Here is a 22494-nt window from a genome sequence, read left to right as displayed (position 1 = left end):
AGTTGTTTCTACTTTTTTTTGGTTTGGCTTTGCTTCTTTTAAATTGCTTCATATCCTTCCACTGCTCAGTAAACCAAGGAGCTACATTGGATTTCCTGGCATATGCCTTGCGGCAGCAATGCAATTCCCCTCTCCCACCTCTGTATTTCCCTGGCATTTTAAGAACACAGTGCTCTTTTCAGGGACATCTCTGTGAAAACTGTATTAAATCCCAGATTGATTCCATGGAGCGCTACAGCCTTATGTCCTTGTCCTCATTCTCATCCTCCTCCCGATCTCGCATAATCTCCATTTTTACCATGTACTTTGCAACCCATCTGCTGCCTGCATTCTCCCACTTTTGTTTTATCATTCTCCCTTTTATTTTTTCAGTCTCTTCATTTTTAATCTTTCCATTTCCTCTGGACAACTAACAAAATATCCCCAAAGCAAAAGCTTGTACTAACATGCTAAAACTAATCCTGCATCTAGCAGACTAATTAGGAATTATTTCTTCATCTCTCATATGCCTAGATTAATGGAAAGGGAATAGGGGACAATAAAGGATAGAGTTTATGCCTAATCTCCATAAATCATGGTATAGGATCAGTATAGTCATATCAGTCTATCGAAATAGATCTATACTAGTCTCCCTTTATTTATTTATCAGTACAAATATAACACATATGTATGTATGTATGTATGTATGTATGTATGTATGTATGTATGTATGTATCTAGTCACTGGTTGTTCACCCATCATATTAGAGTATCATATGCTAGCTCGGTTTTGATTTAATATGATATTCCAACTGATTTGTAACCAATGATTAACTTTATTAATCATCTTTTTATACTGCTTTTCACTTGGAAATATTGAAGTATCTTAGAATGATAAACAAAATACAGTAAAAATACTACAACATGTTCTACATGGGGCTACCCAAGAGAAGCATCGGAAACTTCAACTGGTGCAGAACATGGCTTCATGGGTACTAGGTGGTACTAGATATATGGCACAATAACACCACTACTCCATTGGTGGTCTCCATTGGTTACCGGTGTGTTTCTGGATGCAATTCAAGGTGCTGGTTGTCACCTTTAAAGCCTTATATGGCTTGAGTACTGCCTTTTCCCCAACTCTACCCATCCAATTCAATCTATCAGTTTGGTCATGTTGCAGATCCTGTAAGCCAAAGAGGGTCAGATGGGAGGGACTAGAAGAGAGTACAAAAGCCCCTGGTCTCGGGAATATCCTCCATTGGGGATTAGAATGGCCGCAACCCAGTTAGCCTTTGGTAAGACCTGGTTGTGTTCCTAAGTCTAGGGTGTTGAATGTGTCAAGGGCTCTGTTTCCTGACTTTATTGTCAACTGACCAAATATCTCAGCTGCAGTGTATATTTATTTTTGGATGTTGTTTGGTGTTCCAAACTATTTTTATTGTTTTGATTATTCAGGTAGTCTTTGATTTACAGCCATACATTTAGTGACTTTTCAAAGTTACAACGGCACTAAAAATTGACTTATGACAGTTTTTCACACTTACAACCACTGCAGCATCCCCACAGTCATGTAATCAAAATTCAGATAATTGGCAACTGGCATATGACTGTTGCAGTGTCCCAGGGGTCATGTGATCATCATTTGCATCAGTGGTGGGATTCAAACTTTTTTTACTACCGGTTCTGTGGGCATGGTGTGGCTTGGTGGGCATGGCAGGGGAAGGATACTGTAAAATCTCCATTCCCTCCCAATCAACTGGGACTTGGGAGGCAGAGAATAGATGGGGGTGGGGCCAGTCACAGGTGGTATTTACCGGTTCTCCGAACTACTCATAATTTCCACTACTGGTTCTCCAGAACTGGTCAGAACCTGCTGAATACCACCTCTGCTTTGCCTCCTTTTGACAAGTAACATCAAAGTAACAATCACATTACTAACTTAACAACTGCAGGTGGTAAAATTTAACAAAACTTAAGAATTTAGCAATGGAAATTTTAGGCTCAATTGTGATCTTAAATCAAAGACTATCTGTACAGTAAAAAGAGTAAAAACTTGTTTTAATTGTGCCAATCAAAGTCATTGGTTGAAATGGATAACTATAGAATTTGAATACATAAATAAAACACATTGAAATAATGCAATGTAAAAATAATATTTCAATTATTCAGCAATTTCAAAACTAAACCATGATTAGTGCAGATAATAAAATCAAGGGAAGACCTGAAGAAAATTTAATTGCTAGTGGAAAGGTGTCCCTAAGTGGGGGACCACTGAAATGTAGACCGTAAATAAGGCCACTACACTTTATTGCGATGTACAAATATCTTGACTTTACAAACTTGTCAAGTGAGTTTGGTTGAAAGTTCTTAAAAGCAAGATTTGTTTGCTTGTACATCTTATTATGTTCAACAAGTCATACTGCAACAAAACTTCCAATGGGAAGTAATGTATAGTTTTAAACACTACTACTACTATATACCATTTAGTTACTACTAATATATAATGAAAAATTATTAATTACTGAACTAAGTTTAAATATGTCACAAAATAAACTAATTAGTTACAAGTATAGAAATAATTGATTGGAATTAACCATATCCTATTAGCTATCAATGAAACCTTCCCTCTAGCCATACACCATTATTCATTTTTGAGGATAAAATGAAATAGGTGAAATACAGAATTGCAAACAAATATGTGTGTTGACGAAATGTAAATCAGAACATCATCAGAAATGCTACAACTAACATATTTAATCAGACATCTGGATATAAGCACAAGAATGTTATTTGCATTATAACATAATTCACACGCATTGGCATTTTGATGTCACTGCAGTTCGTTACGGACAGTGCAGAGTAAATATATCTAATTATCCAACTAGCCAACTGGCAAAGGGTAAAGGACATGATTGTGTTACATAGGATTTATAGGTTTCTTCGTAGAAAATATAATATTAAATATTGAAGAATCAGAATGTTTGTTACCCATTATCATTAATTATCACTATTGTGCAGAATTTAATATTTACCTATTTTTCAGAGTATAAGACGCACCCTTTTCCCTCAAAAAAGAGGCTGAAAATCTAGGTGCATCTTATACACTGAATACAGCATTTTTTGCCTCCCGAAACTCCGTCCTTCACCAAAATGGCTGTGCATATCCTGTGGAAGGCTTTCAGAAAACTCCTGGGGGATGGGGAGGGCAGAAATGAGCAAAAACGACCCCAGCAGCACTCTATAACAGTGTTTCTCAAACTTGGCGACTTTAAGTCCTGTGGACTTCAACTCCCAGAATTCCCCAGCCAGCTATGCTGGCTGGGGGATTCTGGGAGTTGAAGTCCACAGGACTTAAAGTCGCCAAGTTTGAGAAACACTGCTCTATAAGCTTCCTAAAGGCTATTCGTTTCCTTTTTGTGAAAAAAATGGACCTGTTTTTGCGAAAAACAGACCAATTTTTGCTCATTCCCCCACCCACCCACCCAGAAGCACTCTACAAACCTCCTAAGGCAGGGGTGTCCAAACTTGAGAACTTTAAGACTTGTGGACTTCAACTCGCCTGGTGCGCCAATTGCGCCCCCTACTGGACCGGGATGCCCTACGCACGGTCACTCATGCGCTGGTGACGTCCCGCCTGGATTACTGCAACGCTCTCTACATGGGGCTGCCCTTGGGACGCGCCCGGAGACTGCAGTTAGTTCAGAATGCAGCCGCGCGGGCTGTGATGGGGAGTACGAGGTACTCCCACGTAACACCTCTCCTGCGCGAGCTGCATTGGCTACCTGTGGTTTTCCGGGTGCGTTTCAAGGTGCTGATTACCATCTTTAAAGCGCTCCATGGCACGGGACCTAGTTACTTGCGGGATCGCATCCTCCCACATACATCCCTGCGGCCAATACGCTCACACAGGGAGGGACTTCTCCTGGTGCCATCCACTGGACAATGCCGGCGGGCGACACCGAGGAGTAGGGCCTTCTCTGTGATGGGCCCAACCCTCTGGAATGACCTCCCCCCCAACATTAGAACCACTTCTGACCTCCGCTCCTTCCGGCAAAAACTGAAGACCCACCTGTTCCGATTAGCAGGCCTGGCATAATTCAACTGTCCCTCCTGGCAAACGCACTATATCTGGTTATTTTAGGGGTTTTTTAATTCACTGTATTTGTTTTTAGGGGTTTGAACTTATTTTAATCTGCTTTGTACAGTTCTTTTAATGTCATTCTTACCTCCTCCATGTCAACTGTCAACTGTACATACTTAATTTTATTGTATCTGATATATTTTGTATGAACTGTACACCGCCCCGAGTCCCTTTCGGGAGAGGGGGCGGTCTAGAAGCATTAAATTAAATTAAATTAAAATTAAACTCCCAGAATTCCCCAGCCAGCATGGCTGGCTGGGGAATTCTGGGAGTTGAAGTCCACAAGTCTTAAAGTTCCCACGTTTGGACATCCCTGTCCTAAGGGCTACTCATGTCCTTTTTTTAAAAAAAATGAGCCCGTTTATGGGAGGTTTGCAGAGTGCAAAACCTTTTTTTAATTTTCCTCTTCCGAACCTACGTCTTATACTCCGATGCGTCTTATACTCTGAAAAATATGGTAATCATAATATTCAAGAAGCAGTATTATTATCAGAATCAATTTTGAGCAAATACAAACTTTCAGCAAGAAACTGTATTAAATTGACTGAATCCTAAGTTCAGTGGCCCAATTTTGTACAAATTCTATGTTCCCTGAGGTTGAAACATGACCCAGTACACATAGCCATATACTTTCATGTATGTTTCAGTGCTTTTAAGAAGTGCCCAAAAGTAGACAGAGCAGATTGCTATACGGAGCCATAGTTTATTGTACCATGGTTATTTAAACGATCATTGTAATCTGATTCACACAAAATGATGACGGTTCTACTGTAAATTGGGTCATATCTTAAGTCAAAATCAAAAAGTGTGAACCCATCAATAGTGTCTTTCAGTTTTCTTTACTTTTTTTGTAATGAAACAATTTTTTGATGACAAGGAATTTTTAATCATGATATTTTAAGGGGAAAGTATTATGTCCTTTATTAGAAATTTAGCTTGATCTCTTTGATGAAGTAATTATATATTACAGACATTAGCTAATTAATAAAAAAACAAAATAATTAAGCTATGCATCCCTTTACCCGAGTTTAAAATAATTATTTGAGAATGGGCAGGTTACAGCTTCTCTGAAGCATCTACTTTGTTTTAGTTTTTTATTCAGTAGAGAACAACAAAAGGAGTCAATTTTGAGTTTTAAGTGCTAGTTAATTGGTGACAAGAAGCTTTAATTTCCTGAATGGTACTTCTGATTTTATATCTTGTATCATTTAGTCCAATTCAGGGTTACTCACTTTCTAAATCTTATTGGTATATTGTACATCTCTAGTTTTCAATTGTATTTTTTAAATTATTTTAAAAGAAACTTCTGAATTTTTTATAACAAAATGTATGAAGCTTTGTTTTACTATTTAAAAGCACATCTAAAGTAAAACATTAAAACAAAGATGTGCTATGTTTTTTGTTAATTGGCAATATTGCTTGCATTTTACTTATTGATGTTCTATAAATAACTGTAAAGACAGTTCATGTCTTTTCATATGGAGTTGCTTTTGGTAATATCCCACAACTGCAAAGTAAATAATTTTCATTGACCCTTGATATTAGGATTTATAATCTAGCAATTATAGTATATGATTTTTTTTGCTTCTCAAGGATAACATCACCTCCACAAAGACTCCTTTCTCCCAGTGTTGCATCAATACTTACATACATACATACATACATACATACATACATACATACATACATACATACATATATTGTTCACTTACTACTGTTGATTTTGTTACAGCAAAATAGTTCATTTATACTTTATAAAATAACTTGTTTATTCTGCATTGGTAGGCAATGCAGAATTTGCAGGGAGTTTTCTCATCTTTATATTTCTTATGTCAGACAGCAATACCCTGTAGGTTCATTTGTGTCTCTAACAAATAAGAATCATACATATATACTATCTTAAATTTCTAAAAGCAACAGCAAAAATGTCTTCATCATTTTCTTTAGTGTGCGATGAGATTTGTAAAAAAAAGAGATTGATGTTACTATTATAGATGTGTGACCATTCTAAAATATTTTCCTACTATAGAAATATGAGAGTTTATGTTACATTCCAGATACTATGTGTTACAATATATGCTATTGGCTAATACTGTTGGCCAAGAAGCATATCAGGAGAGTCTTTTCCTCCCTTTACAGGTTCCCAACCTTTTTTGGGTCGTGTCCCACCTAAGTATCTCTAAAATCCTGAAGCCCCTCTCTGTGAACATATAATTCTTACTTTACTCAAAAAATGAACTCTACTCATGCAGACAAAACCCAAAAGGCCATTAACTTGGTTTAAACAAGGTTCAAATTGCCCCATTAAAAATCAAATTGCCCCCCTGTGGGGCATGGGCTCCACATTGGGAACCACTGGATTAGATGGACCCCAACCTTGCTGACCTTAAATACCTAGTTCTGTGTTTGAGTCCTGGGCTCTAGGCGTGGGAAACAACCTGTTTCCTAGCTGATTTAATGGCTGTGATTTTTTCCTGGATGCTCTGTATTTTAATTTGTTTTATATGTAGTATTTTTATTTATTTTTAATAATATTATCCGCCTAGAATTATTTGTTTGAGATGGGCAACCTATCAGTCAAATAAATCAATAAATAATCATTCATTTTGAAATCATATGTCATATGTAATGTCACTGTAAATGAGACATTTACTACAGATTGAAAATAACTGCCGTCTGAATGGGATGTAAATGTTCTTAATATTCTATTGTTGATCATCTACTTCTCCAATGGCATACAAAGTGTTCCTCCTTCTGTTTTTCCATGCAACCATCCTATTACATGGGTGAAAGAGAGTGACTGGCCCAAATTCATCCAATGAGATCCCAGGGCAGAGTGTGGACTAGAATTTTATTTTCCAGTTTCTGGGCCAGTTCTTTTATCATTGGTTTTATTTCTCCCTCATGGTTTAAAGACAGGGAAGATAATAAAGTGATTCTTTAGTATGCAGGAAATTTAAAATGAGTGTTCCATTATTGTTACATTTTTTTATTTTTATCTATTTATTTTTGCTTATATATATATATATATATATATATATATATATATATATAATCACAATCGTAGTGCTTTTCATTTGTTATATTTCACTAATAAGAATAAAAAAATATGTAAGCAATCTCTTTTGCCAGAATTGTTAATGAAGATCTTTAAAATCTCAATTAAAATTTGAAAGAAAGACAGAATATTTCAGTGATTTTCCCAAACAAAAAGCAACCGAATTATGGAACTTATTTAATGAGTAATAGGGCTTTCCACAGAGACAATGCTGTGTACTTACAAATAGATGTATATACAAAGTTGACATGCAAGCTTTATGTTTATCCAGGTAGTGTCTCCTTTGCCAGTAAGGTTAAAAATGGGGGAGGGGTTTTTCGAATCTGTTGTCTATTATAGTGATTAAAGCATTTGTTGCTCTTCAGCTGTGACCAAAACCCACGAGCTGAAAGATAGAACTTTAAAGTCAAAGGCAGCATAAGGCAGTGCCAAACAAATTCTACCTCAAACTCTCTTGCAATGACTAAAGCATTTAGACAAATTTGGATGCCAAATCCTTAAACCTGCAAAGTAAAACTGAAGACAATTACGTGACCAAAGTAAAGATGCTATGAAGTCTGGTTATTGTAAAGGAATTTAGAGATGGGGAAGATAGTTTAGTAAGAGATGAGACAGACAGAAATTGAACAGACTTTCAACATTCTGCTATTAAACCATCTTACCATAAGGAAGAAACATTCCTGAAGTCTCTGCATTGTCTGTTTCTTGACCTGGCCTATCTCAAAGGGTTGCCTGAATTTAGCAGTTCAAGAAAAGGATAGAGGATAAAGCTTTATGAGAAATGAATGCAGATTCTAACCACAGATAAGAAAGGTCAAAGAAAGATATCTCAATGTGGAAAGTCACCAAATAAAAGAAAATGACTGGAAAAAATAAGAGAAAAATATATAGGTAAGGTGGATTACTCAAGAGTAATTATGGGGGAAAAAATCTAAGATTTTTTGAAAATAACTTTCAAAGAAGATGGAAAAATTCAGAAACTTTTTACAAGTGGATTATAGAAACACTTGTAGATAGAGAATACATTTAGGAAGAAAATACTAGAAACAGAAATAAGAGGCAACTGGCCAAATAGGAAAGTACTAGAAAGTGATGACATATCCACTGAACTATTGAAAGGTACAGGAAAGAGGTAAAGTGTCAAAAACTCAATTTTACAAAATACAGAACAAGACTGTGTGACCTAAAACCTGGAAAATTTAGGTTTATTTACTTATGTAGAATTATGTACTAATTCTACATAGAAGCAAAGTTTTGCTTAAGATGTAATGATGAAGAAAATAGTCATAAGACAGAGGAAAGCTAAATGAACAGCCTGGTTTCAGAAAACTTTTAGGTTTAAGAGATATGAAATATGGTGAGCATAAGATGGATAATGCAGACAGCAAATGAATTCATGTGGTAGGTTAGTCTATATTTTATCAACTACAGCAAGGCTTTTGATTATGTTCAGTAGTTCATGCCTGAATGTGGAATATACTAAGATAAGTGGATATGTCAGAATACCTGATTGTTTTTCTGAGGAATGTTGGATAAACAAAATAAGGAAAAGCATAAAACAGGGCTGCTTATTGTTTTTTTATCATTTTAATCTCTATGAAAATGCAATTTAATAATGACATCAATGGAACACCTGAAATATCGAGTCAAACTTGGAAGGAAAAATATTAATAATTTGAGATATACAGGCGATGTCACTTCATTCATGAAACTCAGGAAAAGTTAGAAGACTTAATAATAAAAGTAAAATATAAAGTAAAACATCTGTGTTAATATTAAATATTAGGAAGACAAAAATAATGTCAGTCAGTGAATTTACCGTTGATGGGCAAGAAGAGAAGGTAGCTTTGTTGTATTTAGCTAGACCATGCAGTAGAAATATAAAGAGGAAATTAGTCCCAGAGAAGAAAACAATGGCAAATTTAGACTGGTTTATGAAAAATAAGACTACTTCCATGACAACACAAAGCTACAGTCTTTCCAGTGGTAATATTCATCTATGTAAGATGGACATTAGAATAGAAAGCAAATAATTTCAAATTATGGAATTTGAGATGTTACTAACAGTAGCATGAATTGCAATGAGGAGCCAATCCACCAGCAACCAAATAAAAGACAATTGCTCTCTATTTGGGTATGTGATGCATGTGGAATAACTCTACTTGATGATATTAAGGCAGGACTGTCAAACTTCCAGCCCATAGGCTGGATGCGTAACACAATGGCCAAGCCCATGCCAAGTTTAGCGAAGGGGGGGAAAGTCCCAATATGTCACATAATGATGCCGTGACAATGTGAGTTTGACACCCCTGTATTAAGGGGAAAAGAATACTAAAGGAAAAACAATAGATAAAACAATCAAAATCAAAAATATCACTGGAATGTGCTCTCCCAAGCTGTGAATATGATAAAGGATAAATTAAAACTATAAGGTATATCCATTCAGTCACCTGGGGCTCATGTTTGACTTAGTAGCACTAGCTAACTTTAGATTTTGTCATTTCTGCCCCTGGAATTGCCTTTTTTTCAGATTTGGAATTTGATCCTTCAATTTAAAAAGTTCCTCCTTTTTTGTCCGTACAGATTAGTGATGGATATCCAGTATTTCAGAGTTACATCTTTCTTAGCCATAGACCAAGGTGGTGGTTTAACATGTTTTCTTGTCTGCACATAAACCATATCTGTTTTGTAATAAATGAGCATTTATTACAGGCTTCACTAGTAACAATGAGTGTGTCTTTTAATTTGAATTATTGTGTTTTACATTCACGGAAGGTAAATTATTGCAGAAATCTGCCAGAAGCTAAATTTGCAGGGTTCATGACCTTTGAGAAATGCCTTAAGCAAAGCAAATTTTGTATGGTGGGGAAAAACCTGACAGGGATGATAGATTTATGGCTTATCATAGGATCAGAATACAGTATGGATTACCAGTGATTCTTTTGGTACTATATATAGTTCCGTAATGAAAACTGTGGGCTAAAATTGAAAGAGCTTGCTTGAATTCACAGAAGAAGCTTATCATAAACCTGCTTCAAAAGCTGTTTGTCATGAAACCTGAGTGGGGAGCTTTTTTTTAAAGCAAATAGCTGCTATATTTAATTTTCATAGTCCATATTCCAAAGAATAAATCAAGCACATAGTTATTTGTTGGTATTGTTTGGTTTGGTTCATGATAAGTATACTTTCTCAGTAACCATCTTAGTTTTGTCATTTAAACACTGTATTTTTTAAAGTACAACAGATCATTATGCACTTATTATGGCTGCAACCAAATGGAAGATTGTACATTAACACAATTTTCTTGCTTATATTACATAACTCCAAATATCCCCATAAGAGAAAGTGATTTTAAGTGTTTAAATATTGCAACATTCTTAACTTCTTTATTCTCATCAATTACATGTTTCCTCTTACTGTTATAACAATAGCACTCTTCTGTTCAGCATTAGATATATATTATTTCATTTGATTGTTTATGGGCTTAATTGTACATGCAAAGAATGTAGACACCTAAAAAGGATCCAAATGTGACAGAGCTATATTAAGATGTGAAAATTATATTAAAATACTACTTTAAAGGTACTGTAAGAAATAATGTATATGTGTGCATAATTTCCCCATGTTTTACCTGTGGTAGAGAAGCTAATACATTATATTAATATATTATTAACAATATATTAATTTAATCAATAGCTATGACTTGATATGCTTCCTCCTATGCTTACCAGAATTAAGACCATTGATGAATTTTTATTCCACTTAGTATTATAATACATTTATTTCATAATTGTATTAGTTATAAAACAACAAAAACAGTCATTAAAATTAACACTCCTGTACTTTTTATTAAAAAATCTAGTTAAATATATATTTAATTTCTTTAAATTCTGCTTATTAGTATTCAAACATTGATAAATTCCTGCTTCCTATCATGAAATGTAAAATGGAATATTTTCAAATAAAATATGAAATACATGAAGCAATTGTTCCTAAAACCAGTTAAATTGTATAGCTTTCAAAAGACCTAACAACTATAGGTCATCATAACTTTGAGCAGTATAATCTCTAAACAGTGTCATATAATGCCTAACATCCATCTACAGCAGAACTTATTTCAATCATCTTTAGGATCTTGTACAACACAAACAAAAGAAATATCTGATCCTGAGTTCATGGTTTCCAATCTGTTTGGATATGCCAATATATTCATGGGTGTGTAGCTGATTGTTGCACCATTTTTCCAGGCTGCTCTGTTGGCAGCCTCCTAGAAGAAGGGAATTTGGGATGTCAAACAATAAAAATATTATGCTTTCACAGGTGAACTTTCTGCCCTAGCAAAGCTGTTGAAAAGAAAACTGCTAAGAGATTTTATTCAGCTGTTTTAAAGAAAGACTAAATATTCTGAATGTCCATTTCTTAAAATAAAAAGGATAGGTAGAAGTGTTCAGTAGAAGAATGACAACTGCCAAAGATACATGATGGGTTCAGAAAAGGCAGAAGCTCCAGCCACACATTGATAATGTCTACTGGATGATGGTAACGGCAAGAGAAATTCAGCAATCTTGGCATACCTATTTTTTCATCTTTTCTTTTTTTTGCTTTTCTGATGATGCAAAATCTTTTGATTATATAGACCATAATAAATGTGCAAAACAGGGGGATACCAAGACACCTGATACATCTATTAATGATTGGTATGATGAGCAAAATGATGGAACAGAATATGGACCAACTAAATTGTTCAAAATGAAGAAAGAAGTGTTCCAAGTTTTATAAAGTCATCTTCTTCATTTAACAAATGCAGAAAATATCCAGAGAAATGCTGGATTAGAAGGAATCAGATTGGAATTAGAATTACTAAGAAGTGCTGATGATACCATTTTGATGGGTGGAAGTGAGGAGCATTTAATTTCTTGCAGAAGATTTTTTAATAAGTGAAAAAAACCAGTTAAAGGCCTCCAAAACATCTTCAATGAGCAAAATGAGCCTCCTACAACCACTATGTAAGACAGACAGACAGAAGACCGGCAGAGTCAAATTCAGATAATCCAACCACTGAATATCAATGAATTAGCTCTTCCTTTGTAAAGCAACATAGTAATTTTAGTAAGAGGGGGCAATTTTCAAAGTCATTGTTTTGATCCCCTAAACTCTGCTGAAATTGGACCTGGATTCCCACTATTTGATTATGAGTTACTTCTTCCACCGGTCACAAAAGTTTCATATCTGTTTGGGCATGCAAACAGTATGGAAAACCAGATTGATATCAGACCTTCCAAGCAGCACTGTTTCAAGGCTGAAAAACATGTAGAACTGATAGAATTATTAACAGAATTATTCTATCAATAAAAATGGATGTACTACTTAGAGCTTTACATCTATTCTCTGTCTCAATCTCTATAAGGCATCATGAGTGCCAGCTAGGATGCACCTAGAAAAGCCAGAAATAATTTCATCTACCAGTACTTAGAATCTTACTATGTCTCTTAAGATGAGTCTTACATCCTCGTATATACTTCAAATAGATACATTTCTTCTTATTGAACAAGTGTAGACAAACTTCACCCAAAACAGCCACTTTCTTTTTGGGCCAATTTTTGTTTATGCCAGGTGGAACTCAAAGCAACGGACTGATTTCCTGCCCTTCAGGGCAGCTGCAGAATTACATTAAATTCCTCATTTTAATTATCTTGCTTATGTCTCTTAAAACGAAGAAGCCTCCTGTTCTGTGCCAAAATTATCCAAAATGAATATTTCCTGATTTGTCTGTCAAGTTTTGCTTCCTAGTTCTGTAAGCTGGCACAACCAAGATGTGTAACTACATAGAAGAGTACTGCAGAGTACTTCCCCTACTGAAAAGGCACCCTTGAAGTGTAAATAAGCAAGTCTCAATTAAAGAACACCAGACTAACCAGAATAAACCTTGGAGGAGAGAAATGCTTTTTCATAACTCTCAAGAAATAATAGATCATGGAAAATTAACAATTATAGTTTTAGGATTTTAGGATAATTGGTTATCCTAAAACAGTTTTTATTACTTTCATCTCAAATCTGATCTGGATAATTTGACACCAACCTCTAGTGTTAACCCAAAAAGGTATGAAGAAATTGCATTCTCGACCATAAGTTGCCTCAGAATTTAGCACTCCTGAAACAGAAGAAATGGGTGTGTCAACGGGCAGAGTGATTCAGACAGTTTTAGCTCAAGAAGGCACTTCATACTGGCAACCAGGCAAAAGTCAACTACTGTCCAGATTGTTATGCATAATTTGACTTAAAAATAAAGAGCCAAGTTATGTTTAATAATTTACTAAAGAAGGGGGGGAAATATCTGGAGAAGAACTAGACATAGTAGACCGCTACATATACCTTGGCCAACAGATCTCAATGGAAGGTGCTACAACAAAGGAAATTGAATGGGATATTACATGTGGTTGACAGGCATTCAGAAAGCTAAGCATAATTTTCAAGAACAACCTCTCCCTAGGCCTGAAGAGAAACATTTTCCATCAGTGTGTGCCACCTACTCTAACATATGTTGGTGAAACATGGATAGAATCACAATTGATAGAAAAGCTATGACTGGTGCAAAGAGCCATGGAAAGATACATGCTTGGCATTACAAGGCAAGATAGAAAGACCCACACATGAATTAGAAAACAAACAAAAGTACATGAAAGTATCTGTGTTTTATCTTTTCTTTGCAAAAAACATTAACCCATCTGAGGTGCTCTTTAAGAGCCCTGGTGGTGAAGTGGTTAGAATGTAGTATTGCAGCAGTTCGATTCTCACCAGCTCAAAATTGATTCAGCAGTTCTATTCTCACCAGCTCAAAATTGACTCAGCTTCCATCCTTCTGAGGTCAGTATATTGAGGACCCATATTGTTGGGGGCAATATGATGACTTTATAAACTGCTTAGAGAGGGCTATAAAGCACTGTAAAGCAGTATATACGTCTAAGTGCTATTGCTATCATGAGAGTAAAAGAATTGAAATGGAAATGGGCTGGTCACATAGCAAGAAGGACTGATGGCAGGTGGATGAAGGCACTCATAAAATGGATTCCACTTGATAAAAAGCGTCCATGAAAGAGACCTAAAAAAAGATGGATCGACAACATCAGCAAGTATTGTGAGCCCAATTGGCAAGAGAAAGCTCAAGACCGTATAGTGTGGAAACATGTGGAAGAGGCCTTCATCCTGCAGTAAATAGACAATGGCTAAGATTATGATGATGAAGAAGAAGAAGAAGAAGAGGAAGAGGAAGAGGAGGAAGATGAGGAAGAAGAAGAAGAAGAAGAAGCATTATTCCAATATCTCAGAGGTTGCCACAAAGAAGAGGGAGTCAAACTATTCTCCAAAGCACCTGAGGGTAGAACAAGAAGCAATGGGTGGAAACTAATCAAGGAGAGAAGCAACTTAGAACTGAGGAGAAATTTCCTGACAGTGAGAACAATTAATCAGTGGAACAGCTTGTCTCCAGAAGTTGTGAATGCCCCAACACTGGAAGTCTTTAAGAAGATGTTGGATAGCTATTTGTCTGAAACGGTATAGGGTTTCCTGCCTAGGCAGGGGGTTGGACTAGAAGACCTCCAAGGTCCCTTCCAACTCTACTATTGTATTATTGTAAGAAGAAGAAGAGAGGAGGAGGAGGTGGAATTGGTAAATTATACTCTAAACCTCTTTACCATAAGATTAGATGCTACAAGAAAAGATTGCAGAATGGAACAGTTGACTCCAGATCAGATTTTTCTATTGCTGAGCTATTTATTACTTTGCCTCTTTTCTTTGCAAAAAAATGCTAAACCACCTGAGGTGATCTTTAAGTTGCTTTCATAGAGTAGATTCAGAGAACTATAGCAAAAATTAACAGCTTCTTCTGTTAACTACCAGCTCCTGATATTAAAAATGATGTTTCATCAATGCATTGCAATGTAGGTATAGTGATTAAAAACTGGAAAAGTAACTGGCCCAATGCCAGCTTCTAGGAGAGATAAACAGAGATGTATCCTTCCCCCTATTTTTATTATTATTTATGTAGAAGATATTGTGCAAACTGAATTCAACTCTTTTCCCTTGGCCAGGAAATCACTTTCCTTTCTCCCTTATGCTAATGATGCTATAATACTTTCTGTATCCCAAGTAGGGCTGCATCCTCCATGCACTAGCCTTCTACACCAATCTGAAATATGGAAATACGAAAGGTTACCCACAAAGTGTATTTAGAAGCTGCAGCTGGCACAGAAAGCAGCTGTGCGGACAATTCTTGGGTTCCCTACAGTGGCCAATGTTGCACTTCTGTTCTGAGACCTGCGCTAATTTCTAGCTCACTTCTGGGTCCAAAGTCCATCTATGGCTGTGCCCTTGCTCACTGGATATGTGTAGTTAGTCAATATTTTCTGAAAATACTAATGTAGACCGGCCGTTTAGTATTTTCTTAAGCTTGTTTCTTGTGTCAAAGTGAACTTTTAAAAAATTGAATAGATTCGTGGATATTTGATTTAGCGTGGATGTATTTTGCCTGTTTGCAAGTACGTTAAGGAAAGCTTGCTAATGGCAGTAAAGATATTGCTGAAGAAGAAAAGGTTCAGGCAAGGACAGCCTGCTGACATCACAAAAGAAAAGAGAAACTGTCTTCTGGCAGGTTTCCAAATCCTTTCAAAGAAACAGGGTTTATAATCTCACACCCTTCTCCACAAATCAAAGCACAGGGGCCTGTCTGAGGCAAAGAGCAAAAGGGTGTCATTTTTCTCAGTGAGCTCCTATAGGCAGAGTTTTCTATCCCCCAGTGTAAATAAAACTTGGAAGCCAAGGCCCATGAATTTGTGGGTGAAAAACCAAAGGAGGACTTTCTGCCTATTTTAGGTATGGGAGTCCTATTCATGGATTGGAAACTGAGCATGGCTTTCTTTCTTTGGGGAGTAGGATCAATTTGGGAATCAATTTCTATGAAAAATGAGGATGCAAGAGAACATGGGGAGAAGGATTGTTTTAACTTTATGAGAGAGAAACATCGATCCATTTATTTTAATGCTTACCTCCATGGTATAGCTACTATGAAAGATTTCTCTAACTATCGAACTACATCTTCAATAATTTTGCATCAAATTGGACGGAGGGGGGGAGGAAAGTGTCAGGGTTCCAAATAACACCTGTAAAGAAAGAAGACTCCAAGGCTTGAGTTTCCTCAAAGTTCCATTTCATTAGAGATGTCCCATTGGCACATCTGGGAAAACCCGAATCTGAAAGCTTCCAGGTTTTCCCCACCCAAATGAAAGTCCCTGCCCAGCATCCACATGTCCATCACATGGCCCAATCAGGCACCATCGCAACTAGAGTTGCCTCCCAGTCACACCACTTCAGGTGCAGGGAAAGTGTCCTTGACTCTCTGAGAAAGGAATGTTATTTTGACTATACTTCCCATACTCCATATAATCCCCCCTCCCAGGTTCCCACATCATTAAATGTGGCAGGCCTGAAGGGCCAATGCAAAAGATTGCTTCCAGGCCTGACGGATGGATGGATGGATGGATGGATGGATGGATGGATGGACGGACGGAAGGAAGGAAGGAAGGAAGGAAGGAAGGAAGGAAGGAAGGAAGGTGTTCAGTACACCGTGGTTTAATACCTTAAGTAACCATGGATTTAACAATGGCCTCATCTAATCTGGCTTTAAGAACCTTCACAACTATGGTCTTTATTGTTGATCTCACAAAACGTTTGATAACTGTATTCCTTTAAACTATTTTCCCTCTAAATCAGAACTGAAAACAATTTACTAAAGCCTCCTTACCCCCTATGTAAGTGTTTTTTTTTTTTAAGGAGCGGAGAGATTTCATGGAAAGAGAAAGCAGAGAAACAATTCATTTAGCTAGCTCATTTTTAATTTGGCAAACAATTAATACAATACAATTAGATATACATTATTCAGAGACATGTTCAACAGCATTAAGTAAATAAACATATTGATTGGGTGAAGTTGTAGAGAGGAAAGAAAGAATGGAGTCCAATTGCCTATTGGCCACCTTTACACATTCCAAAATACTAGCATATTCTACTGTACTGTATAGAGCTGTGAGTAGAAGAATGAAAGGGGACAGGAAAACAAGAATGAAGGAACTCTGAGAACTCTTGTAGCTAGTATGTGTTGCTATGATACTAGTTTTTTCCTTTTCCTACTTATTCTCCTTGAGTCCAGGGAAGCTGAAGCAAAGCACGACCACCGAGAGCCTCATTAAAAGGAGCCACTTTCTCTGCAGGGTTAAGTGATAGGGTGGGGATAATGAATGCACAATTGTCTGTTCATTACTTTGTAACTGAGCACCATACAAAATAAAATACAAATGGTTCAATTTTCCTTTATCCTAAAGTAATCTTCAATAACTTTTGCTGTTATGGTCCGCTTCAGTTCAACAAACTATTTAAGCTGAAGTTTTACACAGAAATTGTTTTGGTTACAGATTCATCTCTTGCTGCTACTGCACTAAACACGCCAAAAGCTTTTTTCTTTCTTTCTTTCCTTCCTTCCTTCCTTCCTTCCTTCCTTCCTTCCTTCCTTCCTTCCTTTTGCAAATATAAGAGAATTTAAATAAGATTCTATGTAACCATTTCATAGATGATGCAGTACATAACTATCCATACTCTCCCATTTATCCCGCACATAAGCATTTGTCCATGAGATTGTGTCCATGTGTGTATGTGCTTCCATGCTATTTTGTACAGGCATGGTCTACTTTTGCCATGCTGCATACTGAAAAATTCAAATGCATTCCCAGAAGGGTAAGGAATACTCAGAAAAGGCCTTTTATAATTGTTGGGATGATTTCTAGGAATGTATAATAACAAAATGTTACCTAAAAGCTATTTCTCCATATAAAAAGGATTCTCAAAGGAAGTAATGACTTTGAGTCATTTTCATTCATTCATTAAAGTTACCTTGCTGCTTGTTAATTAGGAGATTAATTTTTGATCTCCTGTTGAATAAATTAGTACAGTTAAATATTGATAATTTATTTGATTATGCTAATAAAAAGGTTAATATTTCTTCACCTTGCATTCTCATCACTTACATACAATCTTTGTTTTGTTCCCTCCCCTTTTCCTAGCATTGCAGTGATAATACACATCTTTGTCAGTCAGATATGAATATTGTTGGTGCCTGGAGGAGAGGCTACACTGGAAAGAATATTGTGATCACCATTTTGGATGATGGCATTGAAAGAAACCATCCAGACTTGATGCAGAATTATGTGAGTGTACATGTTGCTTCAGACTGCAGAACCTGTTCCTAATTAATAATACACTGCCTCTGATCCAAAGGCAGTAATAAAACACAAAACATGCCTGTGTATTTATATAAAACTACCTGATAACCCAGCTTTGCCCGGGTTTTTATTTATAGGGGGGAAATGTCCATACCAAACACAATTTCTAACGTTGGATTTTTCTCCTTACTGGACGGAGCCCCCTTGTGGGGTACTGTGAAGCCATTATCATGGTGATTCTACTGCGCTGTACAATAGAAGCCATTTACAGCAGTACAGTAGAAGCCATTTAAGGCCCTAAAGGCTCTGTCTTAAAAGAACACATGCCCCGAAGGGTATTAGGGGCATCTTACCCCCCACAGTATTTTTTCCAGAGAGTAAGTAATAAGTGTACCAAGTTTGGTTGAAGTTACTCGAGGAGTTCCAGAGTCATGCTGAAACACACACACACACACACACACACACAGAGAGAGAGAGAGAGAGAGAGAGACATATATATATGCTGGTCTTGTTGTATTCAGGTCTTTTCCCATGTAAGATTGAGATTGTCTTGGCAACGTTTCAACAAGGTCTCACTCACCATCTTCAGGCTGGGTTTTGGGCTTAAAGTGTGATCAGAGCTGCCATCACACTTTAAGCCCAAAACCCAGCCTGAAGATGGCGAGTGAGACCTCGCTGAAACGTTACCAAGACAATCTCAATCTTACATGGGAAAAGATCTCACTTGCCATCTTCAGGCTTGGGCTTAAAATGCGATCGGAGCTGCCATCTTTCTGTAAATCTTGGTGGGAGGGGATGGGGTGCTGGCTTTGTTTCCCTTTTCCAGCACCTTAAAGCTACAGGACATGAAATCAACTTTGAAGGAGCCAGGTTAATCTCCAAAACAGAACACCTCAACAAGAGAATAATTATGGAAGCCATCGAAATAGAGAAACACCCCCACAACATGAATAAACATGATGATACCTCCCGCCTACCAAACATCTGGAAACCAGCCCTAGCCAACAAACGAACACCACCCACCACCCAGGCCGTTACAATACAAAACAACAATGCACACACAGCCAGCACCAATTAGCACCAATCTACCAATCATGATACAACCACACAACCAATCATTCCACTTACTGAAACAAAGCCAGCACCCCATCCCCTCCCACCAAGATTTACAGAAAGACGGCAGCTCCGATCGCATTTTAAGCCCAAGCCTGAAGATGGCAAGTGAGATCTTGCTGAAACGTTGCCAAGACAATCTCAATCCTACACAGGAAAAGACCCGAATACAACAAAACCAGCATACCTACACCCGTGAAAATCTACGAAAACATATATATATATATATATATATATATGTATGTATGTATGTATGTATGTATGTATGTATGTATGTATGTGTATATATATATATATATATATATATATATATATATATATATATATATATATATATATATATATATATATATATATATATATATATATATATATATATATATATATATATATATATATATATATATATATATATATATATATATATATATATATATATATCCAAGAATACAAACTGTATCTGTAGACCAAAGTGTAATTCATGTAGTACTCTGGGGAAGTTACTATGAAATTATAAATAACTGAACCATGAGCAAGGTCAGGGATGAGCAACCGAGTGAAGTGATCAATTGTTTATATTCTATGTACACTGAGCTCTTAACTATTAATATCTCTCTTATTAGCACATACTGTACTTTGTGCAACTATGTCTTGTTTTATAAGCTAGTTGACTTCAATTTATTCTCAAGCTTATAAAAACTAAGATTCCTCTTACCTATCTACTGAATATATCTTAGAATATGCTTGAAAGTATATTTACTAGAAAGCTATATATATTTCATCATGAATTTATCAATTAACATTTGAGGAGCTAAATCGTATGATGCATTAATACACATTGCCAATGAATATTTCAATTTCAGCACTTTGTTTAGTAGTTGTTTACTACTAGCATTTTCTGATATAGTTGTGATAACGTACGATAACATCTTGCCTATCAAATTCTTAACTGTAATCTTCATAATGAGGATATAGGTTCCTCTTAAACTCACATTAATCATGCTATTTTTAGAAAACCGCTTTGGCAGGGTGTTTACATATTAGGTTTGTTTATTGGATTTAAATGCCGCCCTTCTCCCAAAGGTATAAATCATCATTTAAAAAACATAATGGTTGGGTTCATATAGCACATTAAACCACAGGCAAGCTAACCATATCACTACGGTAATTTACTACAATGAATGCTTTTGAAATGATTTGACATCAGAATCCTAAAGTGTCTAGAGAAAATGTGAAATGATTGGTTCTGTGAAACTATTTTTTTTACAAGCATTATACCTAAAGGTGTATATAGATAAACAAGAAGAAGGAACAGGAAGAAGTAAAATATTGTAGATTTAATGTGCCATAGATGCTTGAAATAAAAATTAGGTAACTTATAAGATTTAAGTCACACTTATGCCACACACCCTTCAAAAGTAACTCATTTCTCCTGGATGTACCTTGAAAACATCCAGTCCTTAGCCAAAAAAAAATATTTCCCAACTCTAGTCTAACATATTGAATATTAAAGAATTGTTTTAAGCATATAAGATTTTTAGAAATTATATTTATGAGCAAGTTAAAAGTTCTTTCTTGGTATGTGTTCAGTTGAAGAATGGTTGACTTTGGTTACCAGAACTTATTAGTCAGGACACACATAGAATTCAATAAACAACCAGAAATCAGAAACCATAAAACCTTCTTAAAATCAGTAAGCTCAACTGTGGCTTTGAAGCATAGCAGTGGTTTTTTTTTTTCCATTGCTCCAATTCTGGGGGTGTTATATAAACAAGGCAGCAACTAGTTTTAATTCCTTGAATAGTTACTTCTTTTCCACAACATAAATATTAAAAGCCCCTTCTCCCATTCTTTCTTTTTCCCAACCTCCAAGCACAGAAGATCAGTTGCAGTGTTTATTCAGTATGCCCCTCCCCCCACGGACACACACTATTCAACTAAGGGTAAATTAAAGCTTCTTGCAACCTAATAAAAATACAATGTAAACTGAATTTCACAGTCGTCTCTTGTTATGAAGGGCACTTTGCAGAAAATAGAAGAGGAGCAGGAAGCACCATGCTTGGGCTACATGGAACTGGCATGTAGACTCAGCTCCCTGACCCAAGTCAAGCCAAGAAAGTTTCATAACTGGTTTGTCCAAACCAACCGGATAGCATTCGTGCTTGTTATAGTCAATACCCAATGTTGTAACTTCATTTCTATGTATGGAGAATACTAATTAAATTTGAGTGATATCTTACAAATCTCCAACACTTACCCAAGTAACTGACCAATCAGTTTTATCACTTCATTTAATTCTGCCTATCACAACAATATTGGCTGGCAAAACAAGCATTGCTTTGGGTCTCTTTTTTGAATGTGACCTAGCTTCATTCTTGCTTTTTCTAATGGAATTACATGTGGCCATGCAAATACTAGCAACATAACTGATTTTAAATTCAGTTCATAGCACTTAGAATATACTCTCTTAGCTCAAGATTTACTTTTAAACTTCACATGATTTGAAGATCCTCAACAGTGAATAAACAAATACCAAGCTGACAGTTAGGGTTTCTCTGTGGTTTGCCAGTCTCCGTGGTAATGTATCTCATCATGCCAGCTTTTTCTGTTGCTTCTGCTTAATAACTAGCTGCGCCTGCAAGTCACAACCTGCCGTTGATGAGAGCTCCTTCCCAGAGCAGCCCAAGTTTGCCAATTAACGATGCCAGCCCTCCAGATATCCACAGATCCAATGATCATGCATAACAAACCCCAGTCTCTCAACAAGCCAAGTCACTGAGCATTCTTCGGTGTCATTCTAAGCCTGTCATCCTACAAAAAGCAAGATGAAAAAGAACAACTTATTTTGTGAGCAGTTCATGAAAATTATTTTTAACTTAGAGCAGGACATTTGCTGCATTGGTTCAGTACAACTCAGGATTTTTACTGATTAAT

At 36.3% G+C, this 22494-nt stretch overlaps 1 protein-coding gene across 2 annotated transcripts in view; it reads left to right on the top strand.

Annotated features, from left to right (window-relative positions):
* The window catches only part of LOC309386537 (proprotein convertase subtilisin/kexin type 5-like), a 151256-nt gene that overhangs the window by 46922 nt on the left and 81840 nt on the right, over positions 1 to 22494 (top strand). For both annotated transcript variants that reach the window (XR_014174436.1, XM_081942026.1), the window contains exon 4: positions 18289 to 18432. Coding sequence is in view for 1 of the 2 variants with exons in the window: in XM_081942026.1 (XP_081798152.1) it covers positions 18289 to 18432 (144 nt within the window). In the remaining variant the exon portion in view is untranslated. The remainder of the gene's footprint in view (positions 1 to 18288; positions 18433 to 22494) is intronic.

The sequence above is a fragment of the Natrix helvetica genome, assembly GCF_964273705.1.
Source record: "Natrix helvetica genome assembly, chromosome: 2".
NCBI lineage: Eukaryota > Metazoa > Chordata > Lepidosauria > Squamata > Natricidae > Natrix > Natrix helvetica.
Note: the sequence above shows the minus strand (reverse complement) of the source record. Positions and strands in the feature narration are given on the sequence as shown.